The sequence below is a fragment of the Hemitrygon akajei genome, unplaced genomic scaffold (assembly GCF_048418815.1).
Source record: "Hemitrygon akajei unplaced genomic scaffold, sHemAka1.3 Scf000136, whole genome shotgun sequence".
Classification (NCBI taxonomy): Eukaryota; Metazoa; Chordata; class Chondrichthyes; order Myliobatiformes; family Dasyatidae; genus Hemitrygon; species Hemitrygon akajei.
Genome location: NW_027332022.1, coordinates 261718 through 289028, shown reverse-complemented (window position 1 = coordinate 289028; position 27311 = coordinate 261718). Strand labels below are relative to the sequence as shown.

The window sequence follows — 27311 nt, the reverse complement described above, 5'->3', positions numbered from 1 at the left end:
AGAGTCAACTGAGAAGGAATTAATAAAAATAGCAGATTTGTTTGTAAGTACCTGATTAGGCACAGACTTATCCATCATACGTTTCAGACAACAATTAAAATCTCCACCCATTATTACCATATATTCATTTAAATTGGGAAGAAATGCAAAAAAGTGCTTAAGGAATTCAGGATAGTCAGTATTAAGTGCATAAATATTAACCAAAACTAATTTATTGTTATAAAGTTAACCGGTGTTTAATAGAAGTCTATCATATTGGTCTGAAATTGTATCATAGTGAACAAATGAAATCTAGGAGTCTATATAAAAAAAAGAAACACCTTTCACCTCAGTCGATGAGTTAGAGTGAAACTGTTGGCATTTCCAAAACCTAAATAAGTGCTGATTATCCTCCTTACTCACATGTCTTCTGCGCAAAAATAATCTGAGCATTCAGTCTATGAAAAACTCTAAAAATCTTCTTCCATTTAATTGGATGATTCAAACCGTTCGTATTCCATGAAACAAAATTAATAATGACAAAATTAATTAATAATATCCATTTTCCTTAAATAAACAATGTAGTATGTAAAGGGTTAACCACAATGCATAGGAAACTCACGAATCAGGAGGAGGGAAAATAGTTTAAAGAGGAAACGGAAGTTACGACAATACAGACATTTTTGTAGTTTCAATTCAGCCCAAAAGAAAAATACTAGACTAAAAATAGTCCTACCACCCCACCCACAAAGACCGAACACCTGGCCAATAGACAGCCAGACAACTATCTAAGAACCTCCCTACCCCCGTCTCCCTTGAGGCAGATCTCCAAATTTAAAAAAATAAAAAACAAACCACCCATAGTCAAAATATTACGAGAGGAATGTCAAGCAGATGTTAGAGAAAAACAGCCAATTGCAGACCATTTTAAAAGAAAAGGTCTTAAAAAATGACACAAAATACAAACTTAATAATATTTCAAGAAAAAGGAAATAATCAGCATATCAAAGTCTTAATGATTTTCAAAAGCAAACAATTAAAAATAAAAAAAGTAAAACAATGAAGGAAAAAGAAAGAAACTTTAACATGGAAACATCATAAACATCCGAATGTCAAAACACAGTACGACTGTAATCAACCCAAGGGCAAAGTTCTGAAGTGTCCAAATCTATAAGCTGGCTGTTAACTAATAAACCAGATACACACAGACATAAAGGAATGGTAAATTTCAGAGACATCCAAGCTCAAATGTTGATCTTCAAAACATTAGACATCTGCGTTCAAGCTTACCTCTTTGAGAAATTGTTTTGCTTCATTCACGGATCTAAAGCATTTGAATGATTTATTGGGCAGAGCAACCCTTAGGTGAAAGGGATATAACAATGCTGGACAAAGATTCCTCTGATATAATTCTGACATCACCATTTTAAAATGCAATCTTTCTTGCATCACCTCAGGACAAAAATCTTCAACAAAATGAAACTTAAGATTCTCATGCTCAGTAACTCCTTTCTGATGAGCAATCCGAATGAAGTGCTCCTTAGTATTCACATTGTGACATCGAAGAATTACATGACGTGGTTTTGGTTTCAGCGCCCGATGTGTGCGGTTGAGTGCAGGAAGGGAAGAAAATACCTCCGAGCCAAAGACCTCCATTAAGAATTTTTAAGATAGTACACAGGGCCCATATGTCCAAAGATAAATTGGCACATATTTTTTCCTAATATAAGCCCTGTTTGTGACAGATGTAACGCAGAAGTGGCTACTCTAACTCATATGTTTTGTTCATGTGTTAAGTTTAAATAATATTTGGTGGGATGTGTTTGGAATATTATCTAAAGTTATAGATGCGGATGTTCAACGTAATCCACTTACAGCAATTTTTGGGATTATTCCAGAGGAAGCATTTTATCTATTTGATATTGACATTATATGCTGTTTATATGTTTTTTTATATTATCTACTTGTTAAACTCCTCTTCTGATTTGTATATTCTTTATTTGGAAACCAATAAAAAAGATTGAAAAATGAGATGAAGAATTGAGAAAAAAACTGAGTAAGATCCCGGCTCTCAACGTCCTCACTGAGTCTATTATTCACAAATTCAGTCTGTGGCTTCGACTCTCCAAATCAGTAATCTTGATTTTGTTCTGCTCCAGGGTTTGAGTGGTTGAACTTCATTTCATTTCCAAAGAATTCAATTTGCGATCTCTCTGTTTCCCAGCTTTAATAAGCTCTGAAATTTGCCGCTGCTGTTTTTCGTTCTTCTTTTCAAGTGTTGCCAATGTACCTTCACTCTCCTTTAACCATAATTCCAAGGTAATAAATCTTTTATCAAGTTCTTCATCCAAAAGATTCTAGATAGCCAGTAAAGTAAGTTGAAACTTTTTAGGCTGTTCAAAGACATCTTCTTTCTTTCCATTTTCACTGCCGGTTCCCTTGCCTTCGGCTAATGACTTTCTTCCTCTGTAAGCCATTTCAGTCGATTAAAATTCAAATTCAAACATATAAAAGTGTTATAAACACTTTGATAAAGATATTAAAGGGGTGGTAAGTAAATTTAAAATGAACGGAGCAAAGCCGGAATGCAACCTACTCCATGTAGCGCCTCCATGAGAGTCCTTCGCCTAATGTAGCCTAACGCGCACATTCCCACAAATGTAGCTACACGTCGTGGCAACACAGACTGCAAGAACTGTGATTGGTCCACTTGGCAGCAGCCAGTTTCCTCCTATGCATTTCCTGTCGCTTCGAAGTTGGAAGGTGGACCACATCAACGAGAGGTTAGGTGAGGTAGTCAGAAAATATGTACATGTGCACGACTCTTCATTGGCAGACAATAAAAACTTGAAAATGGCATCAAAATCGTGCAAACAAATTTCCACCAACATTGCTTTGGACATCGCGGACTGCACAAAGTAATGGGAAAACTTGTCATTTTTCTGCGTTGCAGTAATTTCAATAGAAATAACGCTTCTGCAACATTGATTAGCTCCAACTCCAACAAGACGTAGTCAGCAGTCGCCATTGTTCCCAACTCAACACGAGTCAATTCAACACAGTAGCACAGAACCCAACACCAACTAGCGTTTTGGCAGAGTGACACAGACACACGAACTCACAAGTAGAAATGCTCACAACGGCATAGCGTCTATGCAGAGGTATAATTCAGGCTTCAGCAGGTGAATGGCTTCTCCCCAGTATGAACTGACCGGTGTGCTAGTAGGTTGGAGGACTGAGTGAATCCCTTCCCACAGTCTGAGCAGGTGAACGGCCGCTCCCCAGTGTGAACTCGCTGATGTCTCTGTAGTTGGGATGACCGAGTGAATCCCTTCCCACATTCTGAGCAAGTGAATGGCCTCTCTCTGGTGTGAACTCGCTGATGTACCTTCAGATCGCTAGATTGAATGAATCCCTTCCCACATTCTGAGCAGATGAACGGCCTCTCCCCAGTGTGAACTCTCCAATGTACCTTCAGGTCAGATGACCGAGTGAATCCCTTCCCACAGTCTGAGCAGGTGAACAGCCGTTCCCCAGTGTGAACTCGTTGGTGAGCCATTAGGGTGGATGACTGAGTGAATCCCTTCCCACAGTCTGAGCAGGTGAACGGCCTCTCTCCAGTGTGAACTCTCTGATGTACCTTCAGTTTAGATGACAGAGTGAATCCCTTCCCACAGTCTGAGCAGGTGAACGGCCACTCCCCGGTGTGAACTCTCTGATGTACCTTCAGTTTAGATGAGCAAGTGAATCCCTTCCCACAGTCCGAACAGGTGAACGGCCGCTCCACGGTGTGAAGCCACTGGTGAACCAGTAGGGTGTATGACTGAGTGAATCCCTTACCACATTCTGAGCAGGTGAACGGCCTCTCCGCAGTGTGAACTGACTGGTGAGCCATTAGGGTGGATGACTGAGTGAATCCCTTACCACATTCTGAGCAGGTGAACGGCCTCTCCCCAGTGTGAACTGACCTGTGTGCTCGTAGGTGGGCTGACAGTGTGAATCTCTTCCCACAATCTGAGCAGGTGAACGGCCTCTCCCCAGTGTGAACTCGCTGATGTACCTTCAGTTCAGATGACAGAATGAATCCCTTCCCACAGTCTGAGCAGGTGAACGGTCGTTCCCCAGTGTGAACTCTCTGATGTACCTTCAGTTTAGATGACGAAGTGAATCCCTTCCCACAGTCTGAGCAGGTAAATGGCCTCTCCCCAGTATGAACTCTCTGATGTGCCTTCAGGACAGATGACTGAGTGAATCCCTTCCCACAGTCTGAGCAGGTGAACGGCCTCTCCCCAGTGTGAACTCGCTGATGTAACTTCAGTTTATCTGAGCAAGTAAATCATTTCCCACAGTCTGAGCAGGTGAACGGCCTCTCTCCAGTGTGAACTCGCTGATGTACCTTCAGTTCAGATGACAGAATGAATCCCTTCCCACAGTCTGAGCAGGTGTATGGCCTCTCTCCTGTGTGAACTCTCTGATGTACCTTCAGATTAAATGACTGAGTGAACCCCTTCCCACACTCTGAGCAGGTGAACGGCCGCTCCCCGGTGTGAACTCGCTGATGTACCTTCAGATTAGATGACTGAGTGAATCCCTTCCCACACTCTGAGCAGGTGAACGGCCGCTCCCTGGTGTGAACTCGCTGGTGAGCCATTAGGTCAGATAACCGAGTGAATCCCTTCCCACAGTCTGAGCAGGTGAACGGCCGCTCCCCGGTGTGAACTTGCTGATGTACCTTCAGATGAGATGACTGAGTGAACCCCTTCCCACAGTCTGAGCAGGTGAATGGCCGCTCCCCGGTGTGAACTCTCTGATGTACCTTCAGTTCAGATGACTGAGTGAATCCTTTTCCACAGTCTGAGCAGGTGAATGGCCTCTCGCCAGTGTGATTTCGCTGATGTACCCTCAGTTGGGATGAGCAAGGGAATCCCTTCCCACAGTCTGAGCAGGTGAACGGCCTCTCCCCAGTGTGAACTGACCTGTGTGCTCGTAGGTGGGCTGACAGTGTGAATCTCTTCCCACAATCTGAGCAGGTGAATGGCCGCTCCCCAGTGTGAACTCGCTGATGTACCTTCAGTTCAGATGACCGAATGAATCCCTTCCCACAGTCTGAGCAGGTGAACGGTCGTTCCCCAGTGTGAACTCTCTGATGTACCTTCAGTTTAGATGACGAAGTGAATCCCTTCCCACAGTCTGAGCAGGTGAACGGCCTCTCCCCAGTGTGAACTCTCTGATGTACCTTCAGTTTAGATGACGAAGTGAATCCCTTCCCACAGTCTGAGCAGGTAAATGGCCTCTCCCCAGTATGAACTCTCTGATGTGCCTTCAGGACAGATGACTGAGTGAATCCCTTCCCACAGTCTGAGCAGGTGAATGGCCTCTCCCCAGTGTGAACTCGCTGATGTAACTTCAGTTTATCTGAGCAAGTAAATCCTTTCCCACAATCAGAGCAGGTGAACGGCCTCTCTCCAGTGTGAACTCGCTGGTGAGCCATTAGGGTGGATGACCGAGTGAATCCCTTCCCACAGTCTGAGCAGGTGAACGGCCTCTCTCCAGTGTGAACTCGCTGATGTACCTTCAGTTCAGATGACAGAATGAATCCCTTCCCACAGTCTGAGCAGGTGTATGGCCTCTCTCCAGTGTGAACTCTCTGATGTACCTTCAGATTAAATGACTGAGTGAACCCCTTCCCACACTCTGAGCAGGTGAACGGCCGCTCCCCGGTGTGAACTCGCTGATGTACCTTCAGATTAGATAACTGAGTGAATCCCTTCCCACACTCTGAGCAGGTGAACGGCCGCTCCCTGGTGTGAACTTGCTGGTGAGCCATTAGGTCAGATGACCGAGTGAATCCCTTCCCACAGTCTGAGCAGGTGAACGGCCGCTCCCCGGTGTGAACTCGCTGATGTACCTTCAGATTAGATGACTGAGTGAACCCCTTCCCACAGTCTGAGCAGGTGAATGGCCGCTCCCCGGTGTGAACTCTCTGATGTACCTTCAGTTCAGATGACTGAGTGAATCCCTTTCCACAGTCTGAGCAGGTGAATGGCCTCTCGCCAGTGTGATTTCGCTGATGTACCCTCAGTTGGGATGAGCAAGGGAATCCCTTCCCACAATCTGAGCAGGTGAACGGCCTCTCCCCAGTGTGAACTGACCTGTGTACTCGTAGGTGGGCTGACAGTGTGAATCTCTTCCCACAATCTGAGCAGGTGAATGGCCGGTCTCCAGTGTGAACTCGCTGATGTATTTTCAGTTTAAATGACTGAGTGAATCCTTTCCCACAGACTGAGCAGGTGAATGGCCTCTCCCCAGTGTGAACTCGCTGATGTACCTTCAGTTCAGATGACGAAGTGAATCCCTTCCCACAGTCTGAGCAGGTAAATGGCCTCTCCCCAGTATGAACTCTCTGATGTGCCTTCAGGACAGATGACTGAGTGAATCCCTTCCCACAGTCTGAGCAGGTGAACGGCCTCTCCCCAGTGTGAACTCGCTGATGTACCTTCAGTTCAGATGACAGAATGAATCCCTTCCCACAGTCTGAGCAGGTGTATGGCCTCTCTCCAGTGTGAACTCTCTGATGTACCTTCAGATTAAATGACTGAGTGAACCCCTTCCCACACTCTGAGCAGGTGAACGGCCGCTCCCCGGTGTGAACTCGCTGATGTACCTTCAGATTAGATGACTGAGTGAATCCCTTCCCACACTCTGAGCAGGTGAACGGCCGCTCTCTGGTGTGAACTTGCTGGTGAGCCATTAGGTCAGATGACCGAGTGAATCCCTTCCCACAGTCTGAGCAGGTGAACGGCCGCTCCCCGGTGTGAACTCGCTGATGTACCTTCAGATGAGATGACTGAGTGAACCCCTTCCCACAGTCTGAGCAGGTGAATGGCCGCTCCCCGGTGTGAACTCGCTGATGAGCCATTAGGTCATATGACCGAGTGAATCCTTCCCCACAAATTCAGCAGATGACCAGCTTCTGCCCAGTGTGGTGTGAACTGACTGGTGTGTCCACAGGTGGAAAGACCGACTGAATCCCTTCCCACACACAGGATAGGTGAATGGCCTTGCCCCAGTGTCAACTTGGTGATGTCCCTTCAGATGAAATGTCCAACTGTATCTATTCCCACTGTCTGAGCAGATGAATGGGTTCCCCACCTGTTTGAAATGACGGGCGTGCCAGTCGGTCAGATGATTGAGTAAATCCCTCCCCACAGTCTGAGCAGGAAGGATGATTGTGTGAATCTCTTGCTCCTCTTCTTAAGTATCTGGACAGAGACAGCAAAACTGGTGTGTTGTGTTCGGGATTCCCGTAGACAAATTCCTTGTCATTTTTAACCTGTAAAAAGATTTACAAAATCCATCAATGGGTGTAGGACAACATTTCAGATGAAATCACTTGAGTTGTCAAGGTGTGATCTGACATCACACTGTTACAGTGAGGTTGAACCCAAGTTGGTGAGAGAAATCATCTCCTGACTGGGCACAGTGCTGGTATCTGGAATGATCATCAAACTGTCTGATGTTCTTCCTGTCTCTCTAAGAATGGGGCATTTCTGCCATCGCCAATCTGTGACTTGGCTCAGTTTGACTCTCTCCATTGGTATTATTCCCTGTTCCCACTGAGCTGCCTGGCCCCACAGTAACTGAAACACTCTCACCGAAAAAGCCGGCAGTGCATTCCATGCACCCACCAGTCTCTGTGTAGAAAACTTACCCCGACACCCCCTTGGTATCTATTTCCAAGCACCTGAAAACTCTGCTCCCTCGTGTTAGACATTTCAGCCCTGGGAAAAATCCTCTGGCTATCCACACGTTCAATACCCCTCATCATCTTATACACCTAAAAAAGTTCTAAACATAAACACGGAAATTATACATTGCTTTGAGGATTTGTTGGACGTATACAAAATGATGAGGGAGAAGATTGGGTAAATAAATGCAAGCAGCTTTTTCCACTGAGGTTGGGTGGGATGACAACCAGAGGTCAGGGGTAAGTGGGGAAGGTGAAAATTTAATGGGAACATGTGGAAAAGCTCTTTACTGAAATGGTTGTGAGAGTGTGGAATGAGATGCCAGCACAAGTGGTGAATATGAGCTCGGTTTCACCGTTTAAAAGAAGTTTGGATGGGAGCCTGGATGGTAGGGGTATGGATTTTTTATAAAAAGGGCCCAAAGGATATCGGGAACCAAATTCACCACAACCACAAACTGTTCCTGCCGCTACAATCCAGGAACCGGTACCACAGCAAAAGGACCAACAGGTTCCGGGACATCACCTTCCACCAGGCCATCAGACTGATTAATTGATTTCTATGCTTTCTTGACTGTCCTATATACAAACTAATTATTATAAATCAATTTCAATTACACATTGCACATTTAGACAGTAATGTAACGTAAATATTTCTACTCCTCATCCATATGAAGGATGTGCATAATAAAGTCAATTCAATTCACCATCTCCACTATCTGTTCTGTCTTTCTGGCTCCCATTCCCCCTACAACTTACTTAAACCATATCAGCCCCAACACACACTACTTCTAGTAAGCCTTACCACTAAGATATTAGTTGCCTGTTGTTCTGTTCCCCTAACTAACAAATCCACTTATCAGCCCTTTGACTTTCCTCCCCCCAACAGTTTCCAAAGTGTTCCACTTGTTGTTGTCCGGGCATGGCCATTGGAGTACTCTGCGATGGCTATTTAACCTCATTCTCCTTCCTGACTCTCACCCAGTTTCCTGTGTCCTGCACCTTGGGTGTAACTCACCTCTCTTCATGTCATATCTTTCACCCCCTCCTACTGCTGGATGATCTGGAATTCACCCATTTCCAGATCCAACACCTTAAAGTGCAGGGTTACAAGCTGAAGCTGGATGCACATCTTGGAGGTGAGGGCATCAGGGACACTGGAAGTCTCCCCTCCTTCCCTCCAATATTCCCTCTAATTTGTAATAACCAGTGTGCACATGAATCTTGTACTGTGCATTTTTACCCAGTGACAACATGTGCACAGTGAATTATATATAGAGATATATTCATTTTCACAGCTGGCAAATCGCGGTCGATAGGAACTTTGATCTCCTCTGGGTTTGATCGAGTTCATCTGCACTCTCACACAACCTATGTAGCAGGCCTGTAATGGGTAATGAAGGATTTTCTCACCAAAGCTTTTGCATATTGTCCATATGTGGTTTGCTTGCTAAATTACACTTTAAAAAGTCAGATTTCCAAATATCACTCCACTTCTTCCCACTTGCAAATTCTCCAGCAACTTTAGCACCAGCACATGCACACAGGCATCACCAGTTTCTGGACTCTACATAGACATTTCCCCTGAACCCTCCCCCAGGGGACTGACGGTGGTGAACTCAGTGATGGCAATGCCAATGAATATGAAGGGAAGGGCAGTAGTCTGTCTCACTGGAGTCTGGAGTCAACGTGTATCTAATGCCAAAGTAAAATGCAGATATAAAACACAGGAGATTCTGCAGTTGCTGGAAATACAGAGACGCACACACACAAAACGCTGGAGGAACTCTGCAATTCAGAGAGCAACTAAACAGCGGAGTACACAGGCTAGGCATGCTGAAGGGGCTCGGTCTAAAAGTTGTCTACTTATTCCTCTCCACAATTGTTGCCTGACTGTTGATTTCCATCAGTATTTTGCAGAAATTAACCACCTTTTTTTTGATCAACCAGTTTCCAAATACTTCTAATCTTTCACTTTTAACCACATCGTGCTGGTCTTATTCGTCCTCCTCCTCTGGACCCCATCTCTCTCTGGAGCCCCTGACTCAGGCTGGCAACACTTCGGTTTCTGACTCTGCACCATCGAAGATTCACTCGCGAGTCTGCTGTCAGACTTTAGAGGTGCATTGAATTGCGAGACCGCAGGTTCTTTTACTGAGAGAGATCGAGAGAGAGAGGACGTCAAAACCACAGAGAGCTCATCGTCTTATTCACCCTGGAGAAAATCATGTAGGTGTATGAATTTCAGCCCAGGGCTGAAACAGCTAACACAAGGGGGAATAGGTTTAAGCTGCTTGGAAGTAGGTACAGGGGAGGTGTCATTCATAAGTTTTTATAAGCAAAGAGTGGTGTGTGTGTGGAATGCAGTGACAGCAACAGTGACAGAGCCGGATACAATAGGGTCTTTTAAGAGACTCTCAGATAGGTACATGGAGCTTAGGAAAATAGGTGGCTATGTGGTAGGGTAATTCTAAGCAGTTTCTAGAGTAAGTTACATGGTCGGCACAGCAATGTCGGCCAAAGCATCTGTAATGTGTTGTAGATTTCTATGTTTCTATGAAATTCACGGGAAATCTCCTATCCCACGGAGTGGTGACTAGTTGCAACCTGTCATCTCAGGGAGAGTGAGAAGGGAACGGCAGGGGTAGATTTTCATATACTGATATGGAACAGAATCATGGGCAGGGACCAGATGGGCCGAGTGGCGTTTCTTGTGTACATTGTGAGTGTGGTAGAAACAGTAAGTACCTGAGACATGGGATTTGACACAGAACTGATTTATCTTTCACAGATACACAATATTAAACTGCAGTCTAGTTTAAGGCTAACATCAGTAGAACAGACTCCCCCAATGCTCAGTGACCAGGGTTCAGTCCTGGGTGAGATGAGAAGCCGCAAGAACTGGAGAATCTGACAGTAACAGTCCCTCATGAACCTGCAGCTGCCTTCAGTCACCGTGATGGTTAAACATTTAACACAGAGATGATTAGACCTTCCTCCCTGATGTAGGAGCGCTCAGACCGAAGATGTGGGGGAGAAGGAAAAAAAAAGATAATAAAGTTGTTTGCACAGTTAGGGATAAACAGAGAGGAAGAGGTGGAGAGTTTCTTAAATGCATCTATTTTAATGCTAGGAGCATTGTAAGAAAGGTAGATGAGCTTAGAGCATGGATTGATAACTGGAAATATGATGTTGTATTTATTAGAGAAACATGGTTGCAGGAGGGGTGTGATTGGCAACTAAATATTCCTGGATTTCGTTGCTTCAGGTGTGATAGAATTGGAGGGGCAGGAGGGGGAGGTGTTGCATTGCTTGTCTGAGAAAATATTACAGCATAGACATTGACAGGATAGATTACAGGGCTCGTCTAGGGAGCCATTTTTGGTGGAATTGAGGAATGGGAAAGGTGTAGTGACACTTATAGGGTGGTATCATAGACCACCTAATCGGGAGCGAGAATTGGAGCAGCAAATTTGTAAGGAGATAGCAGATACTTGTAGTAAGCACAAGGTTGTGATTGTGGGAGATTTTAATATTCCACAGATAGAAACATAAAAAATAGATGCAGGAGTAGGCCAAAGTGAATAACGTCACATTTATCCACATTAAATTGCATCTGCCTTGAATTTGCCCACTCACCTAACCGAGCCAAGTCACCCTGCATCCTCCTCACAGCTAACACTGCCGCCCAGCTTCGTGTCATCCGCAATCTTGGAGATGCTGCATTTAATTGCCTCGTCTAAATCATTAATATATATTGTAAACAACTGGGGTCCCAGCACTGAGCCTTGCAGTACCCCACTGCTGACTGCCTGCCAATCTGAAAAGGTCCCGTTTATTCCCACCCTTTGCTTCCTGTTTGCCAACCAATTCTCTATCCACATCAATACCATACCCCCAATACCATGTGCTTAAGTTTGCACACTAATCTCCTGTGTGGGACCTTGTCAAAAGCCTTTTGAAAATCCAAATATACCACATCCACTGGTTCTCCCTAATCCACTCTACAAGTTACATCCTCAAAAAATTCTATAAGATTTATCAGACATGATTTTCCTTTCACAAATCCACGCTGACTTTGTTGGATGAATTCACCTCTTTCCAAATGTGCTATGATCACATCTTTGATAACCGACTCTAGCACTTTCCCCACAAACCGATGTCAGGCTAACCCGTCTATAATTCCCCGGTTTTTATCTCACTCCTTTTTTAAAAAGTGGGGTCACATTAGCCACCTTCCAATCCTCAGGAACTAATCCAGAATCTAAGGAGTTTTGAAAAATTATCAATAATGCATCCACTATTTCTTGGGCTACTTCCTTAAGCACTCTGGGAGGCAGACCATCTTGCCCTGGGGATTTATCTGCCTTTAATCCCTTCAATTTACCTAACACCACTTCCCTACTAACATGTATTTCCCTCAGTTCCTCCATCTCGGACCCCTACTATTTCCAGAAGATTATTTATGTCCTCCTTAGTGAAGACAGAACCAAAGTAGTTATTCACTTGGTCCGCCATATCCTTGTTCCCCATGATCAATTCACCTGTTTCTGACTGTAAGGTACCTACATTTGTCTTAACCAATCTTTTTCTTTTCACATATCAATAAAAGATTTACAGTCAGTTTTTATGTTCTCTGCCAGCTTTCTTTTATAATCTTTTTTCCCTTTCCTAATTAGGCCCTTGGACCTCCTCTGCTGGACTCTGAATTTCTCCCAGTTCTCAGGTATGTCACTTTTTCTGGCTAATTTACTATCCCTGATTCCCTTGTCAGCCACGGGTGCACTACCTTCCCTGGTTTATACTTTTGCCAAATTGGGATGAACACTTGTTGTAGTTCATCCATGCAATCTTCAAATGCTTGTCATTGCATATCCACCATTAACCCTTTAAGTATCATTTGCCAGTCTAGCTTAGCTAATTCACATCTCATACCTTCAAAGTTACCCTTCTTTAAGTTCAGAACCTTTGTTTCTGAATTAACTATGTCACTCTCCATCTTAATGAAGAATTCCACCATATTATGGTCACTCTTACACAAGGGGCCTCGCATGACAAGATTGCTAATTAACCCTTCCTCATTGCTCAATACCCAGTCTAGAATGGCCTGCTCTCTAGTTGGTTCCTCGACATGTTGGTTCAGAAAACCATCCCGCACACATTCTAAGAAAATCCTCTTCCTCAGCACCCTTACCAATTTGGTTCACCCAATCTATATGTAGATTGAAATCACCCATTATAACTGCTGTTCCTTGTTTGCACGCATTTCTAATTTCCTGTTTAATGCCATCCCCAACTTCACTACTACTGTTAGGTGGCCTGTACACAAATCCCACCAGCGTTTTCTGCTGCTTAGTGTTACGCAGCTCTACCCATATCGATTGCACATCCTCCAGGCTAATGTCCTTCCTTTCTATTGCGTTAATCTCTTCTCTAACCAGCAATGCTACCCCACCTCCTTTTCTTTCCTGTCTATCCCTCCAGAATATTGAATATCCCTGGATGTTGAGCTCCTATCCTTTGGTCACCCTGGAGCCATGTCTCTGTGATTCCAACTATATCATATTCATTAATAACTATCTGCACATTCAATTCATCCACCTTATTATGAATGCTCCTTGCATTGACACACAAAGCCTTCAAGCTTGTTTTTACAACACTCTTAGCCCTTCTACAATTATGTTGAAAAGTGGCTCTTTTTGATTTTTGCCCTGGATTTGACTGCCTGCCACTTTTACTTTTCACCTTACGACTTTTTGCTTCTGCTCTCATTTTGCACCCCTCTGTCTCTCTGCACTTGTTCCTATCCCCCTGCCACATTAGTTTAAATCCTCCTGAACAGCAGTAGCAAATGCTCCCCCTAGGACTAGGAGGAGGGACAGCCCTCAGTGATTCCTGTGTTTGCACCCTGGAAGCCTCAAGAAATGATAATGATCATGAATCAGGCCCCAGATAGAAAAGAAAAACCAGCACAGTTTGCTCAGTGTGTCCACAGTACTACACAAATGTTTAATGCGACTCCGCAAGATTTATTCAGTCTCTGCTGCATGATTCTCTCAGCTGATGAGGGGCGGAAATGGAAGGCAGAATTGAGATACCAAACCTATCAGGAATTACAGGCGGGAAACCATAATGAGAATGAACAGACAGACCAGTTTATTCAAGCCTTGGAAAGGGCTCTCCAGCAACCTGTAAACATCACTAAAGTACCTGAATGCAAACCTAAGCCTGGGGAATCAGGACCAGACTATTGAGAGCGATTTGTGGCCTGCTACGGCACCTTCGCAGGAGACCAAGCCTTTAATGCAGGAGACAGCCCAGATATAAATCAATTGTGATGAGGCATCCCACTACCACACGCTCTTTTAGGAAGTGGACTCCTGAAGCTGAACAGGCCCTGAGAGACTGCTTCGGTACTACTAACTGGGATGTACTGCAAGGGGGGCTCTGTGGGGGCGTTGAGGAGGTCACTGAATGCACATCGGACTATATTAACTTTTGTGTGGATGCCGTTGTTCCTGTTAGAACTGTTCGCTGCTATCCCAATAATAAGCCCTGGATCACTAGTCACATCAAAGGCCTCCTAAACCAGAAGAAGAGGGCCTTTAAAGATGGTGATCGGTTGGAGCTTAAAAGAGTTCAGAAGGAACTCAGAGTACAGATAAGGGGGGCAAAGGAGCAGTATAGGAGGAAGCTAGAACAAAAGCTGCAGAAAAAAAGCATGAAGGAGGTGTGGGATGGGATGAAGATCATCACCGGATGTGGTGCAAAGCGGGGGGCAAACATAAGTGGAGATGTGGAGAAAGCGAACCAGCTGAACAACTTCTTCAATAGGTTCGACAGCACAATCTCACCCTCACCGCAGAACTCCACACCAGGCTTACTTCCCTCACAGGAAAATAGCCACTCACAGGAGACCTGGCCCACGCCCAGGATTACGGCTGCACAGGTGGAAGGTCAACTGAGGAAGATCTGTACCAGCAAGGCGGCTGGACCGGATGGAGTTTCCCCACGAGTACTGAGGGCCTGTGCGACTGAACTGGGAGAACCACTACAGCGCATCTTCAACATGAGTCTAGATCAGAGAAGAGTACCCAGACAGTGGAAAACATCCTGTATTGTCCCGGTACCGAAGAAACCACAACCAAAGGAGTTGAATGACTTCAGACCTGTTGCCTTGACGTCGCACGTGATGAAGACCATGGAGCGGCTGATAATACAGAATCTGAGGCCACAAACCAGGCACGCCCGGGATCCGCTTCAGTTTGCGTATAAGGAGAAGGTGGGAGTGGAGGATGCTATCACGTATTTGCTGCACAAATCACTCTCTCACCTAGATGGGGTCAGTTGTGCTGTGAGGATTACATTCCTTGACTTCTCTAGTGCCTTTAACACCATCCAGCCCAAGATCTTAAAGCACAAACTAACGGAGATGGGAGCAGACTCTCACATGGTGGATTGGATAGTGGACTACTTGACAGATAGACCTCAGTATGTGCGGTTGGGAGACTGTAGGTCTGACACGGTGGTCAGCAGCACAGGTGCGCCACAGGGAACCGTACTCTCTCCGGTCCTGTTCACCCTGTACACATCAGACTTCCAATATAACTCAGAGTCCTGCCATGTGCAGAAGTTCGCTGATGACACGGCCATAGTGGGGTGTGTCAGGAATGGACAGGAGGAGGAGTATAGGAAACTGATTCAGGACTTTGTGATATGGTGCAACTCAAACTACCTGCGTCTCAATATCACCAAGACCAAGGAGATGGTGGCGGACTTTAGGAGATCTAGGCCTCATATGGAGCCAGTGATCATTAATGGAGATTGTGTGGAGCAGGTTAAGACCTACAAGTATCTGGGAGTACAGTTAGACGAGAAGCTAGACTGGACTGCCAACACAGATGCCTTGTGCATGAAGGCACAGAGTCGACTGTACTTCCTTAGAAGGTTGGCGTCATTCAATGTCTGCAGTGAGATGCTGAAGATGTTCTATAGGTCAGTTGTTGAGAGCGCCCTCTTCTTTGTGGTGGCGTGTTGGGGAGGAAGCATTAAGAAGAGGGACGCCTCACGTCTTAATAAGCTGGTAAGGAAGGCGGGCTCTGTCGTGGGCAAAGTACTGGAGAGTTTAACATCGGTAGCTGAGCGAAGGGCGCTGAGTAGGCTATGGTCAATTATGGAAAACCCTGAACATCCTCTACATAGCACCATCCAGAGACAGAGAAGCAGTTTCAGCGACAGGTTACTATCGATGCAATGCTCCTCAGACAGGATGAAGAGGTCAATACTCCCCAATGCCATTAGGCTTTACAATTCAACTGCCAGGACTTAAGAACTTTTTTTAAAGCTATTATTAATGCTTTTTGAGTTAGTGCTTTAGATGCATATCATATTATTACTGAGTTAAGTATTGTATGTAATTAGTTTTTGCTACAAGAAGTGTATGGGTCATTGGAAAAAATGTTGAATTTCCCCATGGGGATGAATAAAGTATCTATCTATCTATCTAATGATGGGAATCTGTCCCCCCAGTTCAATGCCCTACTGCTCCAATGCTTACCAACTAAGTTAGCCAACATGATTAAAACAAATATATGGATTGGCCTGACAATGACCGAAATCGAATGCGACGAGCTTTGACATATCATTAGGACCCAACTTTCGAATCCCCATCAACCCCGAAGGGAACTAATATTAAAGGTGAATATGCTCAGCGGGAAGAAGGACGCGAGCGGGCTATATCTGAGGAACAGAAATGGGAACAAAAACCTACCAAGGGACAGGTGGGGACAACAACCCGTTTAGAAACTGACGAGAAGATGCTTCCAACCATGAGTGCCAACCCTCAGGAAGAGCCCAATGTAATATTGCAAGTTGCTGGAAATCCGGTTCCATTTATAATTGATATGAGGGCAACCACAACCACTCTCGATCAGGAAATAGTATCGGAAAAGGAATTCCAGCTATCAGATGCCACAATCACTCTGTCTGGTTTCGAAGGCACGGAACGTATGTATTCACGTAACCAGCCACTGCAGGTGGAATTCCAGGGGAAGCAGTGTGAGGTTTCATTTACTGTCACCACCAGACGGGGGTGTAATCTCGTAGGGAGAGACTTGCTCTGTCCGTTGGAAGTCGAGATTCTATGCACGGACAAGGATATCATGCTGGAACTGCGAACAACTGATAGCTTCCTCAGTTTCTGACCACCCAGTGGTGGGCACTTTATCTGGACTCCAGTACATTTGAACCCCTTCTGCCAGCGGCCGACTCTCATGTGACTCTGTGCTATGACCCTACGTGGTGCTCAGCTGAGGAAAGCTAATATTATGCACCCCTCGAGTGACAGAAATTGCCAGTCATGGTGATTGGACAGGTTAATGTAAGAGACGGCATTGCATTTCTTGCTGAAGGTCCAGATTTCTTTTGGCGACAGACAGGATTGGTGGTTCCCCATACCACCTTCAGGGTTTGCCCTGGGTTCAAGCCAAAGAGCCTAGGGCTCCTTGCCTACACCCTGTCGAAACAGGCCTCCAGCACAGAGGGAGACTGGCAAAACTTTGCCGTGGGCCAACCGATACTGGAAGGAGTCTGAGGTGAAAACAGGACATCTGGTAAGACATTCTTTTAATAGTGACCAAACCCAAGATGTGATACCCCATCTTTGGGCAATTTCAGTCCATGAAGTCAGCCCTCCTGTCCGGATCACAGTGAAGGAAGGACAGACTCTCCCATCCATTCCGCAATACCCCCTCTAGCCTGTCCGGATCACTGTGAAAGAAGGACAGACTCTCCCATCCATTCCGCAATACCCCCTCTAGCCCGTCTGGATCACAGTGAAAGAAGGACAGACTCTCCCATCCATTCTGCGATACCCCCTCTAGCCTGAGGCAACGTTTTATGAGGATGGAAACTCTTTTGTGGATCCAGCAGGAAAACGATATTCTGACTATGCGATAGTGATGGACAGTGAAGTAATTGAACAGGCATCTTTTGAAGCAGCTGTCTCCGCCCAGAAGGCTGAGCTGTTTGCTCTGACTCGTGCCTGTATCCCAGCAACAGACTAAAGTGGGAACGTTTACACAGACTCCCGTTATGCATTTGGAATTGTACATGACTACGGGGCTCTCTGGGAACATGGGGATTCCTGACTTCCTCTGGCCACCCCATTAGTAATGCCACCATTGTAAACAACTTACTCACCACTCTACAGCTACCTCGAGTTTTGTTCTTCTCAGGGGGACGCCTCTGAGGAGGAGTGAAAACTGTGGTCCCAGATGGGGTGCCAGAAAGACTCCAACATAGGTTTTTGGATCACCCAGCGGGACAGGTTTGTGTTCCTACATAGTTTTTACCAATATTGGCCGATTATATACATAATTGTACACACCTGGGAAAGGAGGGAATGGTTGGTATCCTGTACCCTGCACACCGGGTACGACTCCCTTGACAGGTGGATCTTTTTCGTGTCTACAAGTTGATTTTATTGAATTGCCTAGAGTATATTGCTATAGATACTGCTTAGTTATTATAGATGTGTTTAGTAGATGGATTGAAGCTATTCCAACTACCATTAATACTGCTGTGACTGTTGTGAAGGTATTATTAAGGGAAATAATTCCCAGGTACAAGCCAGAGATGCTGAGTTCAACAATGTCTCACACTTTACGGTGAAAGTAAATGAAAGAGTATGTAACAAACTAGCTATCAAGCAACAATTACACTGTGTACACCACCCACGGGCCGCTGGCAGAGTGGAAAGAGTCAATGGCATTCTGAAGAGTAAACTGGCCAGACTAACAGCGGAGACTGGACCCACTTGGTTGAAGGTCCGACCATTAGCCCGATTCCACATAAGGGTTACCCCACAGGGGAAAACAGGGTTGTCACCAGCTGAAATCATTTCTGGACGGCCCATGAGGACACCCTGGGAACAAAGTCTCAGGATTAAAGGCAAAGTGAATAAGAATAAGGAACCTTGGTTCTCGATGGATATTTGAACTCTGATAAAGAAGAGAGAGATGTAGATAGATAGAATTGTAAAGCCTAATGGCATTGGGGAGTATTGACCTCTTCATCCTGTCTGAGGAGCATTGCATGTATAAGAAACAGGGAGCAAAGAAGGTACTTGAGTAGTATAAAAAGTGCAAACAAATACTTAGATAGATAGATAGATACTTTATTCATCCCCATGGGGAAATTCAACCTTTTTTCCAATGTCTCATACACTTGTTGTAGCAAAAACTAATTACATACAATACTTAACTCAGTAAGAATATGATATGCATCTAAATCACTAACTCAAAAAGCATTAATAATAGCTTAAAAAAGTTCTTAAGTCCTGGCAGTTGAATTGTAAAGCCTAATGGCATTGGGGAGTATTGACCTCTTCTGAGGAGCAATGCATCGATAGTAACCTGTCGCTGAAACTGCTTCTCTGTCTCTGGGTGGTGCTTTGTAGAGGATGTTCAGGGTTTTCCATAATTGACCGTAGCCTACTCAGCGCCCTTCGCTCAGCCACCGATGTTAAACTCTCCAGTACTTTGCCCACGACAGAGCCCGCCTTCCTTACCAGCTTATTAAGACGTGAGGCGTCCCTCTTCTTAATGCTTCCTCCCCAACACGCCACCACAAAGAAGAGGGCGCTCTCCACAACTGACCTATAGAACATCTTCAGCATCTCACTGCAGACATTGAATGACGCCAACCTTCTAAGGAAGTACAGTCGACTCTGTGCCTTCCTGCACAAGGCATCTGTGTTGGCAGTCCAGTCTAGCTTCTCGTCTAACTGTACTCCCAGATACTTGTAGGTCTTAACCTGCTCCACACATTCTCCATTAATGATCACTGGCTCCATATGAGGCCCAGATCTCGTAAAGTCCACCACCATCTCCTTGGTCTTGGTGATATTGAGACGCAGGTAGTTTGAGTTGCACCATATCACAAAGTCCTGTATCAGTTTCCTATACTCCTCCTCCTGTCCATTCCTGACACACCCCACTATGGCCGTGTCATCAGCGAACTTCTGCACATGGCAGGACTCCGAGTTATATTGGAAGTCTGATGTGTACAGGGTGAACAGGGTGTACAGGGTGTAAGGAAGAAATCAGGAGGGCTGAAAGAAGACATGAGGTAGCGTTGGCAGTCAAGGTGAAGGTGAAGAGCTTCCACAGGTATATTAATAGCAAAAGGATAGTTATGGGATAAAATTGGTCCTCTTGAAGATCAGAGCGGTTGGCTATGTATGGAACCAAAATAAATTGGGGAGATGTTAAATGGTTTTTTTGTGTCTGAATTTACTAAGGAAACTGGCATGGAATCAATGGAAATAAGGCAAACAAGTATTGAGGTCATGGAATCTATACAGATAGAAGAGAAGGAGGTGCTTGCTATCTTGAGGTGAGTAGATAAATCTCCAGGACCTGACAGGGTATTCCCTCGGACCTTGAAGGAGACTAGTGTTGAAATTGCAGGGGCCCTGGCAGATATATTTAAAAGTCATTATCTACGGGTGAGGTGCCAGAGATTTGGAGGATAGCTCATGTTGTTCTGTTGTTTAAAGCAGGCTCTAAAAGTAATCCGGGAAATTATAGGCTGGCAAGTTTGATGTCGGTCATGGGTAAATTATTGGAAGGAGTACTAAGAGATAGGATCGACAATTATTTAGATAGACAGAGACTTATTAGGGAGAGTCAACATGGCTTTGTGCCATGTTTAACAAATATATTAGAGAGTTTCGAGGAGGTTACAAGGAAAGTGGATGAAGGCAAGGCAGTGGATGTAGTGGACTTCAGTAAGGCCTTTGACAAAGTCCCGCATGGGAGGTTAGTTAGGAAGATTCAGTCACTAGGTATACATGGTGAGGTAGTAAATTTGACTGGGAATTGAGAATGGGAGAAGTCAGAGAGTGGTAGTGGAGGATTGCTACTCTGAGTGGAGGCCTGTGACTAGTGGTGTACCACAGGGATCAATGCTGGGTCCATTGTTATTTGTCATCTATATCAATGATCTGGATAATAATTTGGTAAATTGGATCAGCAAATTTGTTGATGATACAAAGATTGGAGGTGTAGTGCACAGTGAAGAAGGTTTTCAAAGCTTGCAGAGAGATCTGAACCACCTGGAAAAATGGCAGATGTAGTTTAATACAGACAAGTGTGAGGTATTGCACTTTGGAAAGTCAAACCAAGGAAGAACGTAAAAGGTAAATGGCAGGGTACTGAGGAGGGCACTAGAACAGAGGGATCTAGGAATACTGATACAAAATTCCCTAAAACTACCTGTGTCTCAATATCACCAAGACCAAGGAGATGGTGGTGGACTTTAGGAGATCTAGGCCTCATATGGAGCCAGTGATCATTAATGGAGAATGTGTGGAGCAGGTTAAGACAAGTATCTGGGAGTACAGTTAGACGAGAAGCTAGACTGGACTGCCAACACAGATGCCTTGTGCAGGAAGGCACAGAGTCGACTGTACTTCCTTAGAAGGTTGGCGTCATTCAATGTCTGCAGTGAGATGCTGAAGATGTTCTATAGGTCAGTTGTTGAGAGCGCCCTCTTCTTTGTGGTGGCGTGTTGGGGAGGAAGCATTAAGAAGAGGGACGTCTCACGTCTTAATAAGCTGGTAAGGAAGGCGGGCTCTGTCGTGGGCAAAGTACTGGAGAGTTTAACATCGGTAGCTGAGCGAAGGGCGCTGAGTAGGCTACGGTCAATTATGGAAAACCCTGAACATCCTCTACATAGCACCATCCAGAGACAGAGAAGCAGTTTCAGCGACAGGTTACTATCGATACAATGCTCCTCAGACAGGATGAAGAGGTCAATACTCCCCAATGCCATTAGGCTTTACAATTCTACCGCCAGGACTTAAGAACTTTTTAAAAGCTATTATTAATGCTTTTTGAGATAGTGATTTAGATGCATATCATATTTTTTACTGAGTTAAGTATTGTATGTAATTAGTTTTGCTACAACAAGTGTATGGGACATTGGAAAAAAAGTTGAATTTCCCCATGGGGATGAATAAAGTATCTATCTATCTATCTATCTATAAAGTATCTATCTATCTATCTATCTAAAAGTGGCATCACATGTAGATCGGGTAGTAAAGAGAGCTTTTGGTACATTGGCCTTTATAAATCAAAGTACTGAGTATAAGAGTTGGAATGTAATGGTGAGGTTGTATATAGCATTAGTGAGGGGGAATTTGGAGTACTGTGTGCAGTTTTGGTCACCGAATTACAGGAAGAATATTAATAAGGTTGAAAGAGTGCAGAGAAGGTTTACAAGGATGTTGCCGGGACTTGAGAAACTGAGTTACAGAGAAAGGTTGAATAGGTTAGGACTTTATTCCCTGCAGCGTAGGAGAATGAGGGGCGATTTGATAGAGATATATCAAATTATGATGTGTATAGATAGAGTGAATGCAAGCAGGCATTATCCACTGAGGCTAGGGGAGAAAAAAAACCAGAGGACATGGGTTAAGGGTGAAAAGTTTAAAGGGAATATTGGGGGGGGGGGGAGCTTCTTCACAACTGTGTCTGACTGGTACTGGCATAACTGGTTCTTCTGGGCACATTCAGTCTCACTCCCAACTATTTCCTACCTTCCTTTGTGCAGCTATGTAATGTCTAAAGGACCAGTGTTTGAGTAAATGAGACTCACCAAACTTTCTCCCGACTGAATCACTGGAATCTCCAAGTCAGATGGGTTCTCTCCAGTTGATGCTCTCAATCCTCGGGCTGGTTCACTTGTTGCTGTTCCCTTGTCTTCAGTCGTGGTTTTTCTTCCAATAAATCTCTCACTGCAGGTCTAACGTTAACATGAAAGATAATGAAGCACGTTAACAATGAAAAGGAGGACCAAACATTTCTGCTTAATGGTACTAGGAACAAAACTCACTGAAATTTAAACGTTGAAGGCAAATATAATGATCTCAGTGAACAATCTTTAATTGTCCCTCACACATCACAAAACAATACGGGATAAGAAGGAGCCATCATTCAGTCATGGTAAGACACAAGACACAGGAACAGAATCAGGTGATTCAATCCATCTGGTCTGCTCCACCACTCAACCATTCAATCATAGCTGATTTTTAATCCAACACCATATTCCTGCCTTCCTCCTGTAACCCTGAAGCTACTCAGCAATCATCAGTATATTAATCTTCACAAATAGACCCAAATGGCAGCCTCAAACAAATTCTGCAGCAACAAATTCCACATATCAGACATCTTTTGGCCAAATTTTTTTTCTCATCTCAGTTTTAAAGGGAAGCAAGTTTATTTTGAGACCGTGCTGTCAGATCACAGACTCTCCGTCTAATGAAAACATCCTCTCCATGTCCACTGTATCCAGGCTTTTCAGCATTCGGTAGGTTTACTTAACCATACATCCCCACACCACCCCCACTGTCCCTCTGAACTCCATTGAGCACAGGTCCAGAGCCATCAAATGCTCCTCATATATAAATCCGATCATTCCTGAGATTATTCATGTGAACCTCATTAGCAACAACTGCACCGGACACATTTCCAGGAATAACAGACAAATTGGTTCCAGGATAATTTACTGGGAAAAGTTGTGCTTCCTTTACTGTTATACTATCACTCCATTTCCAGGTGAAAACAGGACCATTTCAGAAAATTTGTATTACAGATCCTAGGATACAGATCTTGTCTTGTCTATACTGGACCGACCGCCGTCGCTGGACTATAAACGTGCAGGAGTAATGTATGGCTCAGCTCTACTGCGGGGAGCTGAGGCTCGAACCATTCTCCCCCTGGACTTCCCAGTCCGTCGGTAAAGCAGGCAGTGAAATCAAAGATCCCCACAACCTGGGACATTCTCCTTTCTCACCCACCCCACTCCGGAAGAAGACACAACAGCCATAAAGCTCCAGAACAAATGCGAGAAGCCTCAGGAAACGAGGCGAGTTCGGGGAAGTTAATGGGACTCAGCGGCCAAAATCACACCACGTGATCTGGCGTCACAAAGCGGAGGGCGGGGCGAATCTGCGGCACACAGCCTCACGTGACCTGACGGCGGGACTTCTATTTCAATTCTGTGGAAACAGACAGCCTGGGCTCCTGGTTTGGATCGTTCAAAGCAGATTAAGTGAAGTCGACACATTTCTGACGAGCCCAGATAGTTGGGAAACAAATGAATTCCTGGCCCTCAGTTCGGGGCTCACGGCCAACGTCGGATCTCCCCGCTCGGGATCGGTCTCAATACTCACCGATGGGAAAGTGATATCTTCGGCCCGCAGTCAGTGATCCCGACGGAAGAGACGAAAGTCTTTCCTGAACACACAGCCGACCCACTTCAGCTCTGAACGGAGAGGAAAACACCGTCCACCCGGAGACAGTGAGCATGCGCGAAGAGATTGTTACATCATCGGGAGGCAGGGCCTCGGAAACAGACGCGCAGATGCTGCCCATCTGCGGTTAAATGGGAGGGGCAAACGGGATCACGTGTCAGGATTGATTGACCTCCCTCCCCCCCCCCCCCCCCCCCCCCCCCAGGCAGAGACTCCGGCTACTCATTAGTCTGAGGAAAGAAGCAAACTTGCCGCTCACATCTCCTCTCACCTTAAATGTATTAGACATTTCAACGCCCAGGAAAAATATATCGTCTGTCCACTCTCATCTATTCCTCTCCTCATCTTATAAACGTCCATCCAGTCTCACCCCAGCCTGCGCCGCTCTGGAGAAAACAACACAAGTTTGTCCAGCCTCTCGTTATAGCTCATGCCCTCTAATCCAGGCAGTATCCTGATAAACCACTTGCCCGCCCTGTCCAAAGTCCCGACATCCTTCCGAGAATGTAGGCGACCAGAACTGTATGAAACACTCCAGATGTGGTCTAACTAGTTTTATAAAACTGTGTTACGAACTGTAACGTTTTCGAAACGAACCAGCAGCAATAGAGTTCACAGTGGAGTCTGGTTTTCTTGTTAAAACCATTCTCTTTATTAGTATCTACTTATAGTAACTTAATGAAATAAAGGAAAGTTGACAGTGTTAGGTGTATATATGTGTAAATATAATTCCCAAACTATCGAGCATGAGGAAACAAAGCTTAGAGTCTTGAGATGGTAAAGTAGGAAAGTTCAGTAATCCACGGAATAAATGATGGGAGAGAGATATTTGTGATCCAGGGTGAAACGTAGAGAAAAGGCAGTTACAACAAAATAACCGCCGAGGAAGTTCTTATCTGTTGAATCCGTCCACATACAAGTTATCAGCGAAAGTAACCTGTCACAGGAATACCGTCTTCCGGGGGTTGCCACACAACATACCCAGGCAAGGGTTAATACAAGATATTCCAAAACGCACTCCTATGGATTATACGAAGTGTCAGCCACACACGTTCGTTGTGGGTCCGTGTACCGATGATCAACCCACTCTTGTTGGCATAGGAGAGTTCCAAGCCTCAGCTGCGACTAACTGAAGCTATCAGCTTTTCCAGTCTCTCTCTCTCTTATGGTTCAGTCCACAGTGAGCGCTGTCAGCCTGTGACTGACGTCATAGTCCCGCCGCCTTGGAGTCTAAATTCTAATAAAGACAACCATGTAATTTGCCTTCTTAACCACCCGATCAATCTGTGCAGTCTCTCTCAGGGAGTCTAAGATCCCTCTGATCATCGACACTGTTCAGGGTTTTGCATTTAACAGTGTACTGTCTCATACATTCCACCTACCGAGCTGCCAAGATGATCATCACTAATCAAATCTCACTGAGATTTCTCAGGTCCTGTTGAATTTATTGCCAAGTGCACAAGTACGGGAAGGTACAGGGACAGAGAAACACTGACTTGTGGCAGCATCACAGGCAAGTACATTCAGATAACACACGGAAAACAAATTGTACGATTCTCTGTCAGTAACAATCTGTAAATATGTTTTAAGTCATTAACGATATATAAAATACATTGTGTCATGACAAATATTAAAATGTGCATTTTGTGTCAATAACAGACTTGGAAATGTTGAATTTGGTCCCTGTCTCCATTCCTCCTGTAATCCACAACCAGCTCCTGTGTTTTTGTCACAATGAGGGAGAGGTTGTTTTCTTGACACCACTGTGTCGGGGTGATGACTTCTTCTCTATACGCTGCCTCGTTATTATTTGAGATTAGGCCAGTCAGTGTAGTGTCGTCTGCAAATTTAATTAGCAGATTGGAGCTGTGGGTGGCGACACAAGTCATGGGTGCACAGAGGAAAGCAAGGGGCAAGAAGACCACCCTGTGGGGTATGTGTGCTGGGGGTCAGACAGAGAGAGAGAGATGAGCGAGCCCACACTTAGCACCTGCCGGCGATCTGACAGGAAGTCCAGGATCCAGCTACACAAAGCAGGGTGAAGGCCGAGGTCTCTGAGCTTTTTGTCGATACTTCACGCCTTCGTATGGCTACTGCTCTGCCCATGAGTGCAAGGAACTGCAGAGAACTTTGGAGAGCAGAGAACATCAGAGAAACAAGCCTCCCCTCCATGGACTCTCCCTACACTTCCCCTCCCTCGGAAAAGCAGGCCAAGTACTCAAAGACCCTCACAACCTGGACATTCTCGCTGCAAACCCGCTCCCCCATCGGGGAAGAGATACAAAAGCCTTAAAGCGCGAACCACCCGGCTCAAGGACGGTTTCCTGTCTGTGGTTCGAAGCCAAATGAATGATAAAATGGACTCGACCTCACAATGTAACTCGACGTGACCCTGCACCATATGTCTATCTGCACTGCACTATCTCTGCAGCTATAATGCTTTGTTACATTGTTGTTTCGTCATTTTCATTTTCCATTTTTAGAATCTTTTTTACTAGTACATAATCTTCTACAGCTATAGAATGAAACCAGACTTCAATAGATTAATATGTATAAAATTAATAAAGCTGAAGAAAAAACTAATCGTAAAATATAAAAATGGAAAATATATATAGGAAAAAGAAGGAAAAAAAGAACCCCATCTAACTAGGGGGGAAACCCACTAACTACAAAAAAGGGAAAAAAACTCATTAGGAATCAACCCCCCGGAACAATACGTTTAACCATCATCTAAATATAAAAATAGAATCATCAACCGCCATTTCATATTTATAAAAAAATAAAATTGGAAGGAAACCATATAGCATAATTCAAATTAAATGATAATATTTGGCAAAGAACCCCATCTTCTCTCAAAATCGAATCGAGGATCAAAAGTTCTACTTCTATTTTTTTTCCAAACTGAGACATAACATTCCTTGAGAAAACCATTCAATTAATGTTGGGGAAGAAATATCTTTCCATTTTAATAAAATAGCCCTTCTTGTCAGTAGCGTAACAAATGCAATTACAGGTAGATCTGAAGATGAAATACCCTGAATATGATGTGGAGCTATTCCAAATAGAACAGTCAATCTATTAGGTTGTAAATTCATTTTCAGAGCTTTAGAACTTGTTGAAAATAAAGATTTCCAAAGCGATTTTAATGATGAACATGCCAGAACATATGTGACAAAGTAGCTACTTCAGTTTTATATATATCACAGCATTTGTCTATACTAGGAAATATTTTAGATCGTCTCTCCTTTGTTAAATAATAACGGTGAA

The 27311-nt window shown here is 44.7% G+C and overlaps 1 protein-coding gene across 1 annotated transcript in view; it reads right to left on the bottom strand.

The window, feature by feature from the left end:
* Nucleotides 1-1331: 1331 nt before the first annotated feature.
* Nucleotides 1332-27311, bottom strand: part of LOC140723797 (uncharacterized) — a 136324-nt gene continuing 110344 nt past the window's right edge. Inside the window, 2 exon segments of the mRNA XM_073038333.1 lie at nt 1332-7312; nt 22388-22534. Of these exon segments, the coding sequence (XP_072894434.1) occupies nt 3155-6898 (3744 nt within the window). The 5' untranslated portion in view covers nt 6899-7312; nt 22388-22534 and the 3' untranslated portion in view covers nt 1332-3154.